Source organism: Caretta caretta, chromosome 1, assembly GCF_965140235.1.
Source record: "Caretta caretta isolate rCarCar2 chromosome 1, rCarCar1.hap1, whole genome shotgun sequence".
Lineage (NCBI taxonomy): Eukaryota > Metazoa > Chordata > Testudines > Cheloniidae > Caretta > Caretta caretta.
In genome coordinates this window covers 16,498,967-16,513,541 of record NC_134206.1, presented here as the reverse complement: position 1 = coordinate 16,513,541, position 14,575 = coordinate 16,498,967, and the positions used below count along the sequence as shown (strand labels likewise).

Sequence of the window (14,575 nt, the reverse complement as noted above, 5' to 3'; positions counted from 1 at the left end):
TACAACTGAACATTGACTTAATTCAGCCGTGGAAAGTTACTATGCAGAAGAAAAATGTTGCTTTTAACAATCTTAATTTAAATGAAACAAGCACAGAAATAGCTTCTTTACCTTGTCAAATTTTTTTTTAAACTTCCCCTTTATTTTTTTTAGTAGTTTGTTTAACACTGTACTATGCTATATTGGCTTTTTTCCCCCAGTCTCTGCTGCTGCCTGATTGCATACTTCCAGTTCCAAGTGAGGTGTGTGGTTGACCTGTCAGTTTGTAACTCTGGTGTTCCTAACTCTGAGGTTCTGCTGTATCTGCTTCTCTCAGCACATCACATACAATAATCCTCTAAATCACATATTAATTTTATTCAAATAAGTCCTGAGAATCCTTCCCAACCACCGACACGTTCACCAGAACCTTCAGTCACACCACCCACCATACCCGGTTTGTACAGTTCTCCCCATGATTCCAGGAAAACTTGGGAGAGGAGTGAGCCTTGTAGCACATCCATATGGGATTCTGAATCCAGGTGAACCGAGGCAGGAGAAGGGGATCCAGACCCCTGCACCCTGCCACCAACCCTCTCACAATTAAAACAGAGCTGTTAATTCAAGCCCTGCAGAGGGCTGAACCTGTCCCACTATTGAATGGAGAACGTTCATAAATATTTGGCCATCAGTGACTTGTAATGTGACTTCTGGGAGTTAGTTCTTGACTGTTCTCTTTTTTGGTTTATATTTTAAATGTCTCTTCCCATCTGTGGAGAGTGTTGCAAAGAACACAAGATTAAATGCTGTGAATTTAACTTGGTTGATGGAGTGCAGTGTGATAACTTCCTTTGACAATAAGGTTGCTTAAAAGAGGCATTTATTATCTAATTAGAGAAGCTGTGCAACAGTACATGTATTGCACTTGCCTTCTCCGTTAAGAAAATCTGGGCTATAAGGTAATTACATGCCCTGTCGTATTATGTACTGGAGGCATTTAAACAAGCTGCAGCTTTTGTCATCGCCCTTCTTTCAAAAGACATCTTGAATAGAACTGATCATTCTACTGCTGTAGGCAATGTGCAAAGCAGCTCCCAAATAGTTCTGTAATACTTACAAGATGGGGGAATGCTATGTAGAGATTAGGTCTACTGCGGTACTTCAGTTTTACACCAATGTGAACCTGGGGCTCTGCTGGTGAGTAAAAAGGGAATAATGTAGTGGTGAATCAGGCCTGTCCTTTCTTGGACACTGAATGCATTTCCGATTGGAACCCAAATTTGCTTTAGCAAATCTATTATTACGAAAGGCAGCATGGGGAAGGATACCCTTGCAATTAGGCGACTGGACTGGGGAGAGAGGGATCTAAGCCCCTTATGGATCTATAGGCTTCCAGCAGCTGTGTGAAAACCAGATCATAGGCCTTTCTATTGCCCCAATTCCTCTGACTGTAAAATCATGCTTTATCCACGTTTGTACATCACTAGGAACTCCATCTGAAATGTATTTTATTACAGGAGTGCCTAGAGGTTCCAACCAGATTGGGTCCCCATTGTGCTAGGTGCTGTATAAAAATACTATGCAAGTGCAATGTATTTTTTACTTTGAATCCCAATCTTCTAGTGCTTTGCATATGGATGGACCCCTGTACCAATACAGAGCCCCAGTGAGGTAAACATAGAGGCTTTTTGTTTCTCAACTTTTGAGAGAAATCTCCTTTACAAACCAACCAACCAGCCCCACAGAAATAAAAACCTTCAGTTGTAGTCACCTATATGGAAAAGCCCTATGCAATTGAATAGGAGTAGACTCATAGGGCTACCAGGAATGTAATACTGTACTGTGCGCCTCTAAAAATTTAATAGCTAATGCTAATTTCTCTATAAGATTTTAAAACATTAATAGTGCTCTATAGTAGGAATATAACTTTGTATCAAATACCTTGTGATTGTCCAAAAACCCTGTGGAAGAGCTGTCATTTTCTACTGAATTCTATAGGATTTTTCACAAGAGTGGGTTTATAGTGATGGTTGGTGTTTATATGTTGTCTTCTATAGAAAAATCTCAAAGTACCTTGTAAACTGTAAGCCTGAGAAACACATATCACTGTTCTACAGCTGTGGAGACAGAGGTACAGAGAGGATCTGGGCCTGATTCTCCTACCCTGACTCTCGCTGAGTAACATCTCATTACATAAGGAGCCCCATTTCAGTAGGACTACATAGCATGAGTCAGGGTAGCAGAATTTGACCCCAAGTGATGTGCCCAAGGTCATACAGCAGGTCAGTGGGAGGGAACAGAACTCGGTCCTGTATCTGTAATCACAGTCCCCTTTCCTGTCTCACAAACTGCCAGGGGAAAAAAAAAAGTATTTGAAACATATCTGCAATAAACAATTCAGTGACTAATACTGGCCTCTGCTGTGGTTAAAGATCAAAATGAGCCTGGAGGTGGCACCAGCCTGCTTCCTCAAATCACATTTACTCAGCTGGAGCTGGCAGGAAGCTTGAATGAATTCTGCATCCTTGCAGGTTGTGTAAGATCTCTGTTATTTAGGTGCCCAGGCTCTGGCATGCACATACGGCTGCTGATGGCCTAGCTTCAGATTCCCAGCATGCTTCTTGGCTTGTACTGTCCGCTGCTCAAAATTACTTTCAGCTTCCAGCTGGTGCTCACTGGGTTGCGCTGTGTATGGTCATGCGGGACATGTGATCTCCCAATTTCTTGCCCATTGGGCAAGTTGAGTTATGCTGTTGAAGACACTAATGGCAGGGAAGGAAAGTGCCACTGATCAATTAAAGGTACTGATGGAATCTGCAAGGCACCCATGTCTAATTGTACTTGGCTGGAAAGATGATGATGATGGGTAAGACACAAAACCTTAAAAGTGGGGGGGGGGGGGAATTTGGGATACAATAGCTTTGGTGGTCCATTAGGAGGAGGATAACCCAGTTTCATAGGGTCAGCCGGAATATTCGTGAAGAAATTTGTACTGTTCCAACCCTATAGTCCCCTTCAAGAGGGAGTTATTGCACAGGCAGCCGAACCAGTCATAGCCCAGTTTCTATGGAATCTGTACTGCTGGGGAAGAGACTCCAAACAGAGCAGCAAAGGGGGCATTGCACCACCGCTTCCTTTCCCCATGGATGTCTGGTGTCCGGAGACTGTGTTCTCTGCACGTGCAGGGAAACGTAGGCCAGTCGGTGAATGTTCCTGGGCCCTGTGTACACTCCTGCAGGATTCTCAAGGGATTTGCCCAGTACTACTCTGAAAGACATTGTTGAGCTAGGATTCTGATCTCCTTGGCTCCTAGTCACGTGCTCGGACCACTAGACCATACCTGTCCTCATTTAACTAAAGAGTCTCCTTTAGTGCAAGTGTAAATGGTCTTTGTTACTTTGGAGCGAAAGCCCACACCCCGAAGCAGTCCTGTGTGGCCTCAGAATCATTACTGTCTATTTTAAAGCCAGAATATGCTTTAAAACTTCTTGATTCTCCTATTTGAAAGATTTTAGCTAATCGCTGAATGAGACACTCACCTTGCTTTCTACCTTTGACAACTTGGAGAATTATTCATTACTTTGAGACTGTCTATTACATTTTCCTCTGGCCTTCAAGATGCAGTAGGATTGATCATCTGATCAGGCTGAAGCGTCCTTTAATCGATGCTAGTGCACAATGTCAACACCAGCACAGCAGCTCTTAATCTGATTTGAGTTCTTGTTTTTCTGTCTGCTGTCCCAATGTCTTGTTTATAACCTCAAGAGCACATGTATTCCTTAAAGGGACTAGGATTTCACCACAGCCCCCTGGAAGAGGGAAATTGTGAACTGGCCAACAGAACCAGGTCATATGCAGCCATCTCCTTACCTGTCCCATTCTGTTGTGGACATACCAGGAAAGGGTCAGGACTGAGCCCTGCTGTACTAGATTCACAGCTGGCATTATGGTCCTTTAGGTAGCTCTAATTTAATGCCTGAGCCAGAGCAATTTGAGGATCAGGCAGCCATAATCAGCTCCCCAGTGGACATGCCCTTTGCCCCTGCACCAAGCAGATCTTGATGCAGGTGAGAATCTGGCCCAAGGATGTTCTTGTGATTAACCCACAGAACTAGGAGCCAGAAGCCTGGTCTGTAAGCTTGGCTCTGCTACTCTGTGATGTTGTTTGGGGAAAATTTGTTTAACCTCTGTGCCTTCATTTTCCCTCTGTGTAAAATGGTGATAATGCTTGCATACCTTGCAGGATACTGTCATTCACAAATTGCTTTGAGATCCTTAGGTGTCATAGGTGCAAGAAAAAAATTAATGATCAGACTTTAAGGATGTACAATATTTTCTAAAAAAATGACTCTTACACTGTGCACACAGCTGATCCATGACAAAACAGGAGCATATTACTATTTCCCCATCCTCCCTTTCCCCTCCCACACCTTTTATTTTATCTACATGTTCTCTCTTGTCTTAAACGAAGATCGAAGATCTTTGGGGCGGGTACATCGAATCATAAATCACTGGAGTACCAGAAATATTATCTGAGTAACTTAAATCTCTAGCACTGCTAAATTAACTGTCTGTTAACTAATAGCTGAAAGCCCATGCCGTCACAGGGTTAATTCATAGTCACATATGTCAAAAATAAAATAAAAGGATTAAAATGGCTGAGAACTTAATAATTGGATATAACAGACAGCAAATTCCATGTGTATGCTGGTTATGTCGTGTGGGTGGTTGTGTTGATTTGTGTCTCCAGGAGAGACTGTGCTAGAATATTTGTTGATTTGTACAAAAGTGGTGAATGAAGAGAGTGTGCTGCGGTTAAGCAGTGTGTGTGCGCATTTTGGGGTTTATTGTATGTGCTCGTTTTGGTGTTGTAGGGGTGGTTGTGTTGTGCTGGGAGAGTTGTGTGGGTTTGTGTGGTGGCAGTTAGGTACAGAGGTGTGGCAATTTGGCCACTAATCCATCATCTGCGCAGTTTCCCTCAGACAGCCAATGAAAGCTGCAAAGTAAGGGTGGAGATTGGTTGAGTTACCTCTCATATAACAATGGTCTGGGACTCTTGGCATGGCATAGATGCATGCATTACTATCGCTGTACACCACACAAGTGTAATGCATAAAGTAAAAATGGCCAAGAACTTAAAGTTGGATGATAACAGACTGAATCCCAGTGATGATTCAACCTGGTGATATGCTGAACAAAAAAGAGCTCTCAGCCATGCTTGTAAGCTGTTCCCATCACTCCACACTCTCTCTCCAGGCATTTTGGACTTTACAATGAGGCACAGATGCCTAGTGGCCCACTACATTTTAAAAATAGCTTTACTCAGAGTTTTTTTGGCTAAAGAAATACAACTACCGTCTGTTTTATTTTTTTTGGCCCTTTATAGTTACCTTGTAGGAGACGAACTGTGGGTAGTTATGGAGTATTTGGCAGGCGGCTCCCTGACGGATGTTGTAACAGAGACCTGCATGGATGAAGGACAAATAGCAGCTGTGTGTCGAGAGGTAAGATTATGCTCTGCTCGTCAGAACGAGTTCTTACCATGAAATGTATAAATAAAATTAAAGTTTCCATGAAGTGTCATGGTTTTACAGTATAACTTGGAATGTTCTTTGACATGGAACTAGATTGCTTTGACTTGGTACTAGATATTTAATAGTTCTGTTGGACATAGCTTAACTGCGACAGAAACATTTAAAAGAAATATCACCAATGAGTTGAGCACAGAAGTAGCATGCCACAGTGCTGTTCAAACATTAGCTAATGGATGCAGTCTTGTTAACAGAGTAAATCTTTAACAATTTGAATCTCTGTTACCTAAAGTTCCTTGTTTGAAGTAAGGCCTGCCTGCCAATGTCTGCCTAGGGACATGGTGGATTCTCCGTCACTTGCAATCATTAAGTCAACACTGGATGCCTTTTGAAAAGCTGTGCTATAACTCAAACAAGTTATGGGCCTGATGGAAATAATGCTAGGTAAGGTTCTGTGCTCTGTGATATGCAGGAAGGCAGACTAGGTGATCACAATGGTCCCATCTGGCCTGAAAATCTTGAATGTAAAGCTGCTCTTTTTCCACTTGTGGTGCAGTTCTTAAATCTCTCTCCTTTTCAAATGTTGTTTACAATTCAATAATTATACCGAAGAAACTTTGAAAAACATGCATCAGAGAGAAGAACTGTGGAAGCTCTGTTATTTCCTGGGCCTTTATGGGCCAGCTCACTACTACAGAGGAGTCTTCTGGGAGTACTCTTGTGATATTGCAAAACTATTTATTCCAGGTTGTGCCAGAGGAGCCCATACACAGTGTTTATTTTTTAAATTTGGTTTGACCTATTTCTTCACAGCCTCGTTAGTGGATCCATCATCTCAGTGTTAACATTCAGTTTGCAGACAGGCTTGCAACCTATTCTGGAGTTTCTAGGATAGTCCCTGTTTTCAGGGCAATCCCAGATCCCACATCTAGTTAATTTGGCTCAAAATCACTTTTAGGGCTCCCAACACATGATCCCTTGCAGCATGGTAACATTTTGATGCCTTAACCCTCAGATCTAGAGTTAGGCAAATTTGTCCAGAAGTTTCTTTCCTGAAAAACTCAGTTTTGGGTGAGTGAAGCTATTCACAAATTTGTGTTGAGTTCACCAACCAGTTTCAGCCAAACAGAAAAAGTTGAAATGTTTTCAGTACCATGGAAAGGAAATATTTTGTTTCAACCCCACAACACTTCATTTCAGTTTTTGGGCCTTTTGAAGAAAACAAAGCAAAGGCTTCACAAAATGGTGGTGGTGGTGCCTTCCTTATAATAGCCCTGTGGCTAGAGCAGTTACCTGGGATGTGGGAGACTTGGGTTCAGTTTCCTCATCTGCCTGATGCCGAACTGGGACTTCAACTTGGTTCTCCCAGCTCAAGTTTTAAATAAGTGCCCTCACTGCAAGGCTGAAGGTTCATTCTTGCTCTCTTTAGTCACACATGACGATATGAACAGCCCCTAGCCCACGAACAGCCCCCAGTCCTGAATTGTCCCAGCTCTGAAATGTCCAGTCCTTTCCTGGACTATTCAGAGGAATAATAAGGCTTGTTTGCTCCAACTCATCACTTTTTAACTGGAGTTAACTATCACTTCAGTTCAAAGGCAATGCCGGGTTGGGTTAGATTAAAAGTAAAACAAGTTTATTAACAAGAGGGGATAGGATTTTAAGTGAGTTCCAGTATAAAGAATAGAGCTAGAAGTGGTTACAGGCAAATAGAAGTGAAAAATGCTTTCTAGCAGCTAAGACTTAACAAAGCAAGCTACAACCATTGTTCAATGTACCAATCTACTTTCCAGCAAGATGGCTGACCTCCCCTCTGGTTGGGTTCTTCCACAAAGTCCAGGAAGATTGTCTTTTTAGATGGAAGATAACTTGGGATTTTTTTTGCCCCTCTCTTTCATAGTGTAGTGAACTGTTGCAATGGATTTTTCTAAAGGTTAATCTCCCCAAAGTAAAGTTCATTCAAGCTGTGAGGAAGGCACCATGGAGTCTCCTGGTGAAGGGAATTTCATGCTGTTTTCTTCCCCTGCTGGTGTTTGTTAAAATGCAAATTGATCTGTTTCTTGCAGTCCGTTCCCCCTCCCCCCGTGTTGTGATGCTGAGTGGTTATCTCCTCCCCTTGTTTACTTGATGGTCCTATTAACTTTCTGTGTAAATTGCATTCCCATTGTCACTTATTCAACCTTGGAAGTACCTTCAAGGTGGCAGAACCACATTCCTTTGTCTAGGGTAGGGTAACTTCAGCTCTGCCTGGCAGATACACTTTAAGAACATAATTCCCCATGTTTGTAAATTTGAATTTGTCCCCTGTACATACACACTCAATAATATTAAGAATCTGGCATTAGCTTTCTATTGATATTGTAACCTGTATCTACAAGGCGTCATGTATGTCATTAATGAGTTGGGGTACATCAACTCGTCAGGGCAGCTGAAACTCGCTCCCGGATGCCAGTGAGCCCCTTGCCCTGGGATGCTGTTGAGAATCTCAGGGCTCGTCTACACTGGCAATTTACAGCGCCGCAACTTTCTCACTCACGGGTGTGAAAGAGCACCCCCCTGCGTGCAGCAGGTTTCAGCGCTATAAAGTACCAGTGTTGACAGTGCACCGGCGTCGGGAGCTGCGCCCGTCGTGGAGGTGGTTTTTTTAGTGCTCTGCCGTGGCTACACAAACCACATGAAAGCGCTTTAGCGTTGCCAGTGTAGACTAGCCCTCAGTTTCCCACATCCCATGCGGCTGCTCTCACCTGTGGGCAAAAGCTTATACGGGAGGCTCCACCCAACCTCCTCCTCCCTGTTTGAGAATCCTTCCCTTTGCTTTTGTCAAAATGCCGGAAAACTGAAACAAGATGTTTTGGGTAGAAGTGAAACTTTTTGTTTTGACATTATTGAGACATTTTGATTAGTTTTGACTTAAAAAAAATTTTTTTTTTGATTTGCTAAAAAGTTTAAAAAATGCCTTTTTCGGTTTGACCCCAAAATAATTTATTTATGAATATGTTTATTTTGGGGGCAATTGCCAATGAACAGAAAAATCCATTTTTTGCTCAGTTCATGATGATTCATTCCAAGTTGGGTCCTTTGTTTCTACCCAGATCGGTCTCCATTCCACACAGATTTGAGATACTCTGACATATCACTTGTGTGTCACATCAGAAATGCGGTCATTAAACTGTGGAGATAGAATATGTTGCTTATAGTAAAGGAACTAAGGCCATGTTATTTAAAAGTGCATATCTTCAGATTCAACTAGTTGGTCAGTTGCACCTTTTTAAATGCAATTTTCTAGGTTGTTGAATGGCTTTATTAAAAAAATACCATGTTGTGAACTTTCTCATAGTGTCTTCAGGCTCTGGAATTCCTGCATTCAAGCCAAGTCATTCACAGAGACATCAAGAGCGACAACATTCTACTAGGAATGGATGGCTCCGTCAAACTAAGTATGCAGAAGGCAGCCTTGATGATGACTCGAACTGTGAGCTTGCAAATTAAAGGGCAGGTTGTCCTTCCAAGGCACAGTTGTGTTGTGAGGATAGCAATAGGCAGTGACACCTATTTGCGTTAATGGTAGCTGCAGGGATAAATAGCTGTGCACTGAGACCATAGCTTTAGATATGGTTGGGCTAGATTAAAAAGGATGACTTAGGATGGGCGGAAGAGATCTCGTTACTTGCAGACTGAGCACCATTAGTATGAAAAACAATGAACTAGCATTGAGGGGGTTCCATGTTTTCCATCTTTACAAACTGTCAGTCATGCCCACTCAGCCTGGGCTCTGAGAGTCAAGCTGAGTTCTTTCCTTCTTGCACATTATCACCAGTGGTAAAGATTCTGCATGCCACATTATGTCCTTAATGTCACCTGTGCAATCATATTGCTTTCCATGGGGTGGCACAGGGGTAATTGGTTGGAACCTAGTAAAGAACTCTGTTGATGGTGTACTGGATGGAAGAGAAACCTGCTCCAGGGTTAACAGGAGACATAAATAAATAAATAAACAAACCTCTGCTTTAGTCAGTAACATGAGCAGATATAAATCCAAATTCACTCTAGGAGCAGATCTGCTGAGTAAGAAGGTGTCATTTATATTTTTTACGTAATCCCTTTTCAGAGTAGAACTGCAGTTCAATATCCCACTGTTTTGACTTTGTATCAAGCTATGAATAGCTAGCCAGAGGCAAAGATGCCATGTGTGTTATAGAATTTTTTTTTAAACTGCATTCTGATAGCTGCCTAGTGTGGATTAAGTTAGAAAAGTCTCTCTGTGAAAATGGTGCAGTAAGCTTTCAGGCTGATTCTCTCAATGGCTCCAATACAAATGTACTCAGTTGTAACCCATAGATGATTTTTCTAACTATTAGCCTGGGTGCAAGGCTCAACCTGGGATCTAAAATTTAAGCTGTGTGTGTTCTTCCCCCTTACCTCAACCTGAAATAAAATTCTACCGGCAGAACTTTGCTGGTAGTTATGTTTCTTCTTTGAGCAGATGCAGATATGTATTCCACTTAGGTGTGCGTGCACCCAGTGCACCAGAGCTGAAGAAATTTGCCTAGCAGTACCCAGAGGGGGCGCCACTCATGCCTCATGGCCATAACCCCTCCCTTAGCTACATGAGGCAATGCTGTCCTGACCCTCCCTCAGTTTCTTCTTACTGCCTGTGGCTGGAGTCGGAGCCCTGTGTGATCTTAACCTCATTACCTCTCAACTAGTTTACTATTTTCCCTTGTGTGTAGTTAGAACATAAGAACGGCCATGCTGGGTCAGACGAATGGTCCATCTAGCCCAGTATCCTGTCTACCGACAGTGGCCAATGCCAGGTGCCCCAGAGGGAATGAACAGAACAGGTAATCATCAAGTGATCCATCCCCTGTCGCCTATTCCCAGCTTCTGGCAAACGGAGGCTAGGGACACCATCTCTGCCCATCCTGGCTAATAGCCATTGATCGACCTATCCTTCATGAACTTATCTAGTTCTTTTAGTTAGTAGTAGCCTTAGTGTTAGAGTAGCGTTAGTTGTGGTAGTTTGTTTCCTTGGTGATGACCCCATCAATGTTTAAACGTTGTCCTTTCTGTGGAGGAGCGATCTGCACATCCAGTGCTTGCTCTGTCTCGGTGAGGCCCACATCAGAGTGTTGTGGGATTGGCAACTCGTTTAAGAAAACAGACTCGAGGCGTGGGACCTTTGCCTGAAGCAGCCCCTGCTTGAACAGGCCTGCTTCGGTGCCAGGGCCCTCACTGGGTTGCAGATCACCCTGGGGTTCTGAGAGAGCTGCCACTTCATGTTCTGGAGCAGTCACCTCTCTAAAGAAACTGAGGAGCCCTACCTACTGACGGCGCTGAGGAAAAGGTCCCATGACACCAACTGAGATTGCTTCAGGTCTGGGGGTGACTCTTCCGCCTGACCCAGGAAAAGCGCGGACCAGCACAGAATTGTTGCCGGCGCGTGGGAGGGCACAGGTACCTCTAACCCTTCCCCGGTACCAAGAAGGAAGGCTAGAAACCCTGTGCTGTTGACTCCGGTTCTGGCATCTTGAGTCTGGTACCGACAAGGGAGATACTGAGACTGACTGTTTCCACATTGGTGGTGTATCAGGCAGCCACAGACCTCCTCTGCCTCTTGGTCCCAATCTCTCCTTTGGTCCAGGACTTCGCCAGGGCTGTGTCATCTGTAGCCCTGTTGACTGAATGAGCTGCTGAGCCCTCGGGTCTGTTGGCACCATACCCCAATGTTCCCCTTCCACAGGTGGTGGAAGCAGGGTCGGTGCCAGAATCAGTACAGGGACCTCAGTACCAGGAATCTCCTCTTCACTGCTACGGTTGGCTCTGCAAGTGCTTCCACGGCGGCTTTCACCTCCCTCAACGTCGGTACCGTCAGACAGTCCGGTACTGCTGCTGACTTCGGGCCCGACAACGCTTCCAGAACCAGCACGCTCAATACTGATGGTACCGTTTCCATGGATAGCGCCTCTTCCTGACTTGTTCTGGACGGGGGACTCATCAGACCAGTTACTTGCTCCCTCTGGTCTCACTTCACCCTTTTTTCCAGGATCCCAAGGCTCCTTGGCAACTGAGTCGGGGTCGTCGTTCTCCTGCTCTCCATGGCCTGACCAGCATTGGGGCCCTTTGATGGAATGTTACGAGTACCAGGATTGGTGCTTGTCTCATGATCAGGAGGGAGTCCTGTGGCCTGGCACTTACTGGCCATTATCCATGTCAACGGTCTCCATGGAATCCATGGGATGTTCCTCGGTTGCAGAGGTCCTGCTCTTCATTTTGCTTTAAGGCAAAATTGCTGGCCAGGTCTGCAGTGATGACCATCATGGTACACCGCAGACCCAGGCTCTGGGGGTCCTTCTCCCTGAGGAGCCTCCGTAGTCTTTCCATCTGGGTCCATCAGCCCTGGAACAGGATCCGGCTTTGGCTCAAGTAAGGGCCTAGTCTTCGTTTCTGGACAATTCTGTGCTGCCTGGCTCATCCTTGCCTTAGGTACCGGAGGATTTTAAGGCATACCGAGAGCTTTTGCGGGGCATAGCTTCTTCCCTCAGTATCCAAGCGGAGCTCTTGCAAGAGAATACCCACTAATTAGTGGATATCCTGCAGCAGTCTGCTCCTGAGAGAGTTGCCCTCCTGTAAAGTATGCGCTCCTTGAATGAGCTAAGGCCCTCTGGAGCATGCTGGCTTCGTTACCACCTGCAGCTAAGTGCATGGAAAAGTGCTGTTTCATTCCCATGCAGAGATTTGAGGGGTTTTACTCCCCTCCAGCCCCAAATTCCCTAGTTGTAACTGTGGTGAATGACAGAGCCCAGCAGGGTAGTCCCCCAAGGATAGGGACTCTAAACGATTGGACCTCCTGGGCAGGAAGATTTACAACTCCTCTTCCTTATGGATGCGAATTGCTAACTAGCAACCCTTGTGGTCCAAGTATGATTTTGTTAACTGGACAGCATGTCAGAGTTCACAGACCAGCTGCTCGAGGCCTTGAGAGGAATTTTGGGCATTTGTCACTGAAGGCTGCTTGGTGGCTAAGGTGTCCTTGCAGCCTGTGCTAGACATGGTGAACACTTTGGCCTGGGTGACGGCCTCTGCAGTCACCACGAGGAGGGCTTCCTGGCTGCAGAATCTGGGCATTGCCCCTGCTGTCCAGCAAGCCATTGAGGATTTGCCCTGCAATAGCCAACTGCTGTTTTTGGACAAAACTGACGAGAAGCTGTATTCCTTCAAGGACTCCAGGACTACCCTGCGGTCCTTGGGGGTGTACACACCAGTGGGGCAGAGGTGCGACTGAGGCGTTGAGCAGCAGTATTGTCCATAGCACACATTTGGCCAGCCTTGCCCTCCTCCAAGGCAATGGGACAAACCCAGAAAGAGGGATAGATTCAGCAGGAAAAAGCAGTTGGTCTTGGGGTTCGGCAAGTCCACACACTGTCCTCCAAGCGCCCATTGGGCCTCCTTGGTCCAGAGCACTGTTCCAATCATTGCTCCTCTCCTCATCTCCCTGCTTTGGGGACAGGCTGGCCTGCTTTCACAATGCTTGGGGCTTGATCACCACCCACAGCTGGGTCCTAAGCACCATCAGATGGGGTTATGCCATCCAGTTCCTCTCCACAACTCCTTCCCACCCTCCCTCCCCATCCCCCTTCAGGGCCCCTCTCACGAGATATTGCTCTTTGAGCAGATCTGCTCTCTGCTGGCTTTGGAAGTGGCATGGTTGTGGCACAGCTGAATGAGGAGGAAGAACAGTGTTTGGTGGCTGTCCAACAAGTCCTCCTTAACAGTAGAGGACCCTCCACCAGGGTGCCCTATTCAGTGAAATGGAAGTGACTTTCGGTGTGACCATTAGCCCGCAGAATCCAACCATTGGTGACCTCTATCCAGGGCATTTTGGAGAACGTGCCGCACCTTCTGTCATTGGGGCTTGTGTTTAGTTAATTGATAGTATATCTGGCAGCGATATCGGCATTTCATCCCCTCCCCTCCCTCCCCCCCCAATCATTCAGGGAAGATCAGTTGTCTTCAGTGCCACGGTAGCAAGATTCTTAAAAGGGCTTCTTCATCTGCATCCTCCATTCCTAGAACCAGTTCCCCTATGGGACCTTACCTCATCCTCGCAGCCTTAATGGGACCTCTGTTCGAGCCCCTGGCATCTTGTCCCTTCCCGCTTGTGTGTCAGAAAACTGCGTTCCTGGTAGTGATCACATCCCCAAGGAGAGTGAGAGAGTTACGGGCTTTGATGGCAGAGCCTCCTCATTCACAGTTCTCCAAAGACAAAGTGACCTTATGGCCTGCATCCAAAATTTTTTTCTAAAGTGGTTTCTCAGTTTCATTTGAACCAGGTGATGTATATACCTATGTTCTTTCCTAAGCCACATTCATCTCCAAAGGAGCAGCATCTCCATATCTTAGATGTCAGGCTAGCCTGACATCTGGACAGGCCTAAACCATTTCATGCTTTGCCTCATTTGTGTCATATGCAGATCGCATGAAGGGTCAAACAGTCTCTGCAGAGACCATCTCCAAATGGATAACATCCTGCATCAAGACTGCATAGGAAATAGCTCTGGTTACCCCCTCTCCACGAGTGCGAGCTCATTCTATGTTGGCTCAAGCAACATCCATAGCATTCCTCAGTGACGTTTCCATATTGGACATTTGCAGGGCTGCTACGTGGTCATCGATACATACGTTCATGAACCATTATGCCATAACCGCACGTTCCAGGGTGGATGCAGGCTTTGGTAGAGTGTCCTTGCAGTCATCGTTTAGGTAGACACGGATCCTCACCTCCTGGCGGGCTGCTGCTTGTGAGTCACTCAAGTGGAATACGCAGCTGTGTCTACTTGAAGAAGAAATAATGGTTACTTACTGTAACTGTGGCTCTTTGAGATATACTGCAGACATGTATTCCATGACGCACCCTCCATTCTCTCTGCATTTGAGTATCGTTTCCAGGCAGTTGGTGCTAAGGACCTGAGGGAGGGTTAGGACAGCGTGGTCCCATGTAGCCAAGGGAGGGGCTGTGGCCACAAGGCACAAGTGCTGCCTCTCTATGGGTACTGCTAGGGAAATTT

At 45.4% G+C, this 14,575-nt stretch overlaps 1 protein-coding gene across 8 annotated transcripts in view; it reads left to right on the top strand.

The window, feature by feature from the left end:
- Positions 1-14,575, top strand: part of PAK1 (p21 (RAC1) activated kinase 1) — a 120,048-nt gene that overhangs the window by 93,906 nt on the left and 11,567 nt on the right. For all 8 annotated transcript variants that reach the window (XM_048840271.2, XM_048840324.2, XM_048840287.2 and 5 more), the window contains 2 exons: positions 5,366-5,483; positions 8,848-8,947. In XM_048840271.2, the coding sequence (XP_048696228.1) occupies positions 5,366-5,483; positions 8,848-8,947 (218 nt within the window). The remainder of the gene's footprint in view (positions 1-5,365; positions 5,484-8,847; positions 8,948-14,575) is intronic.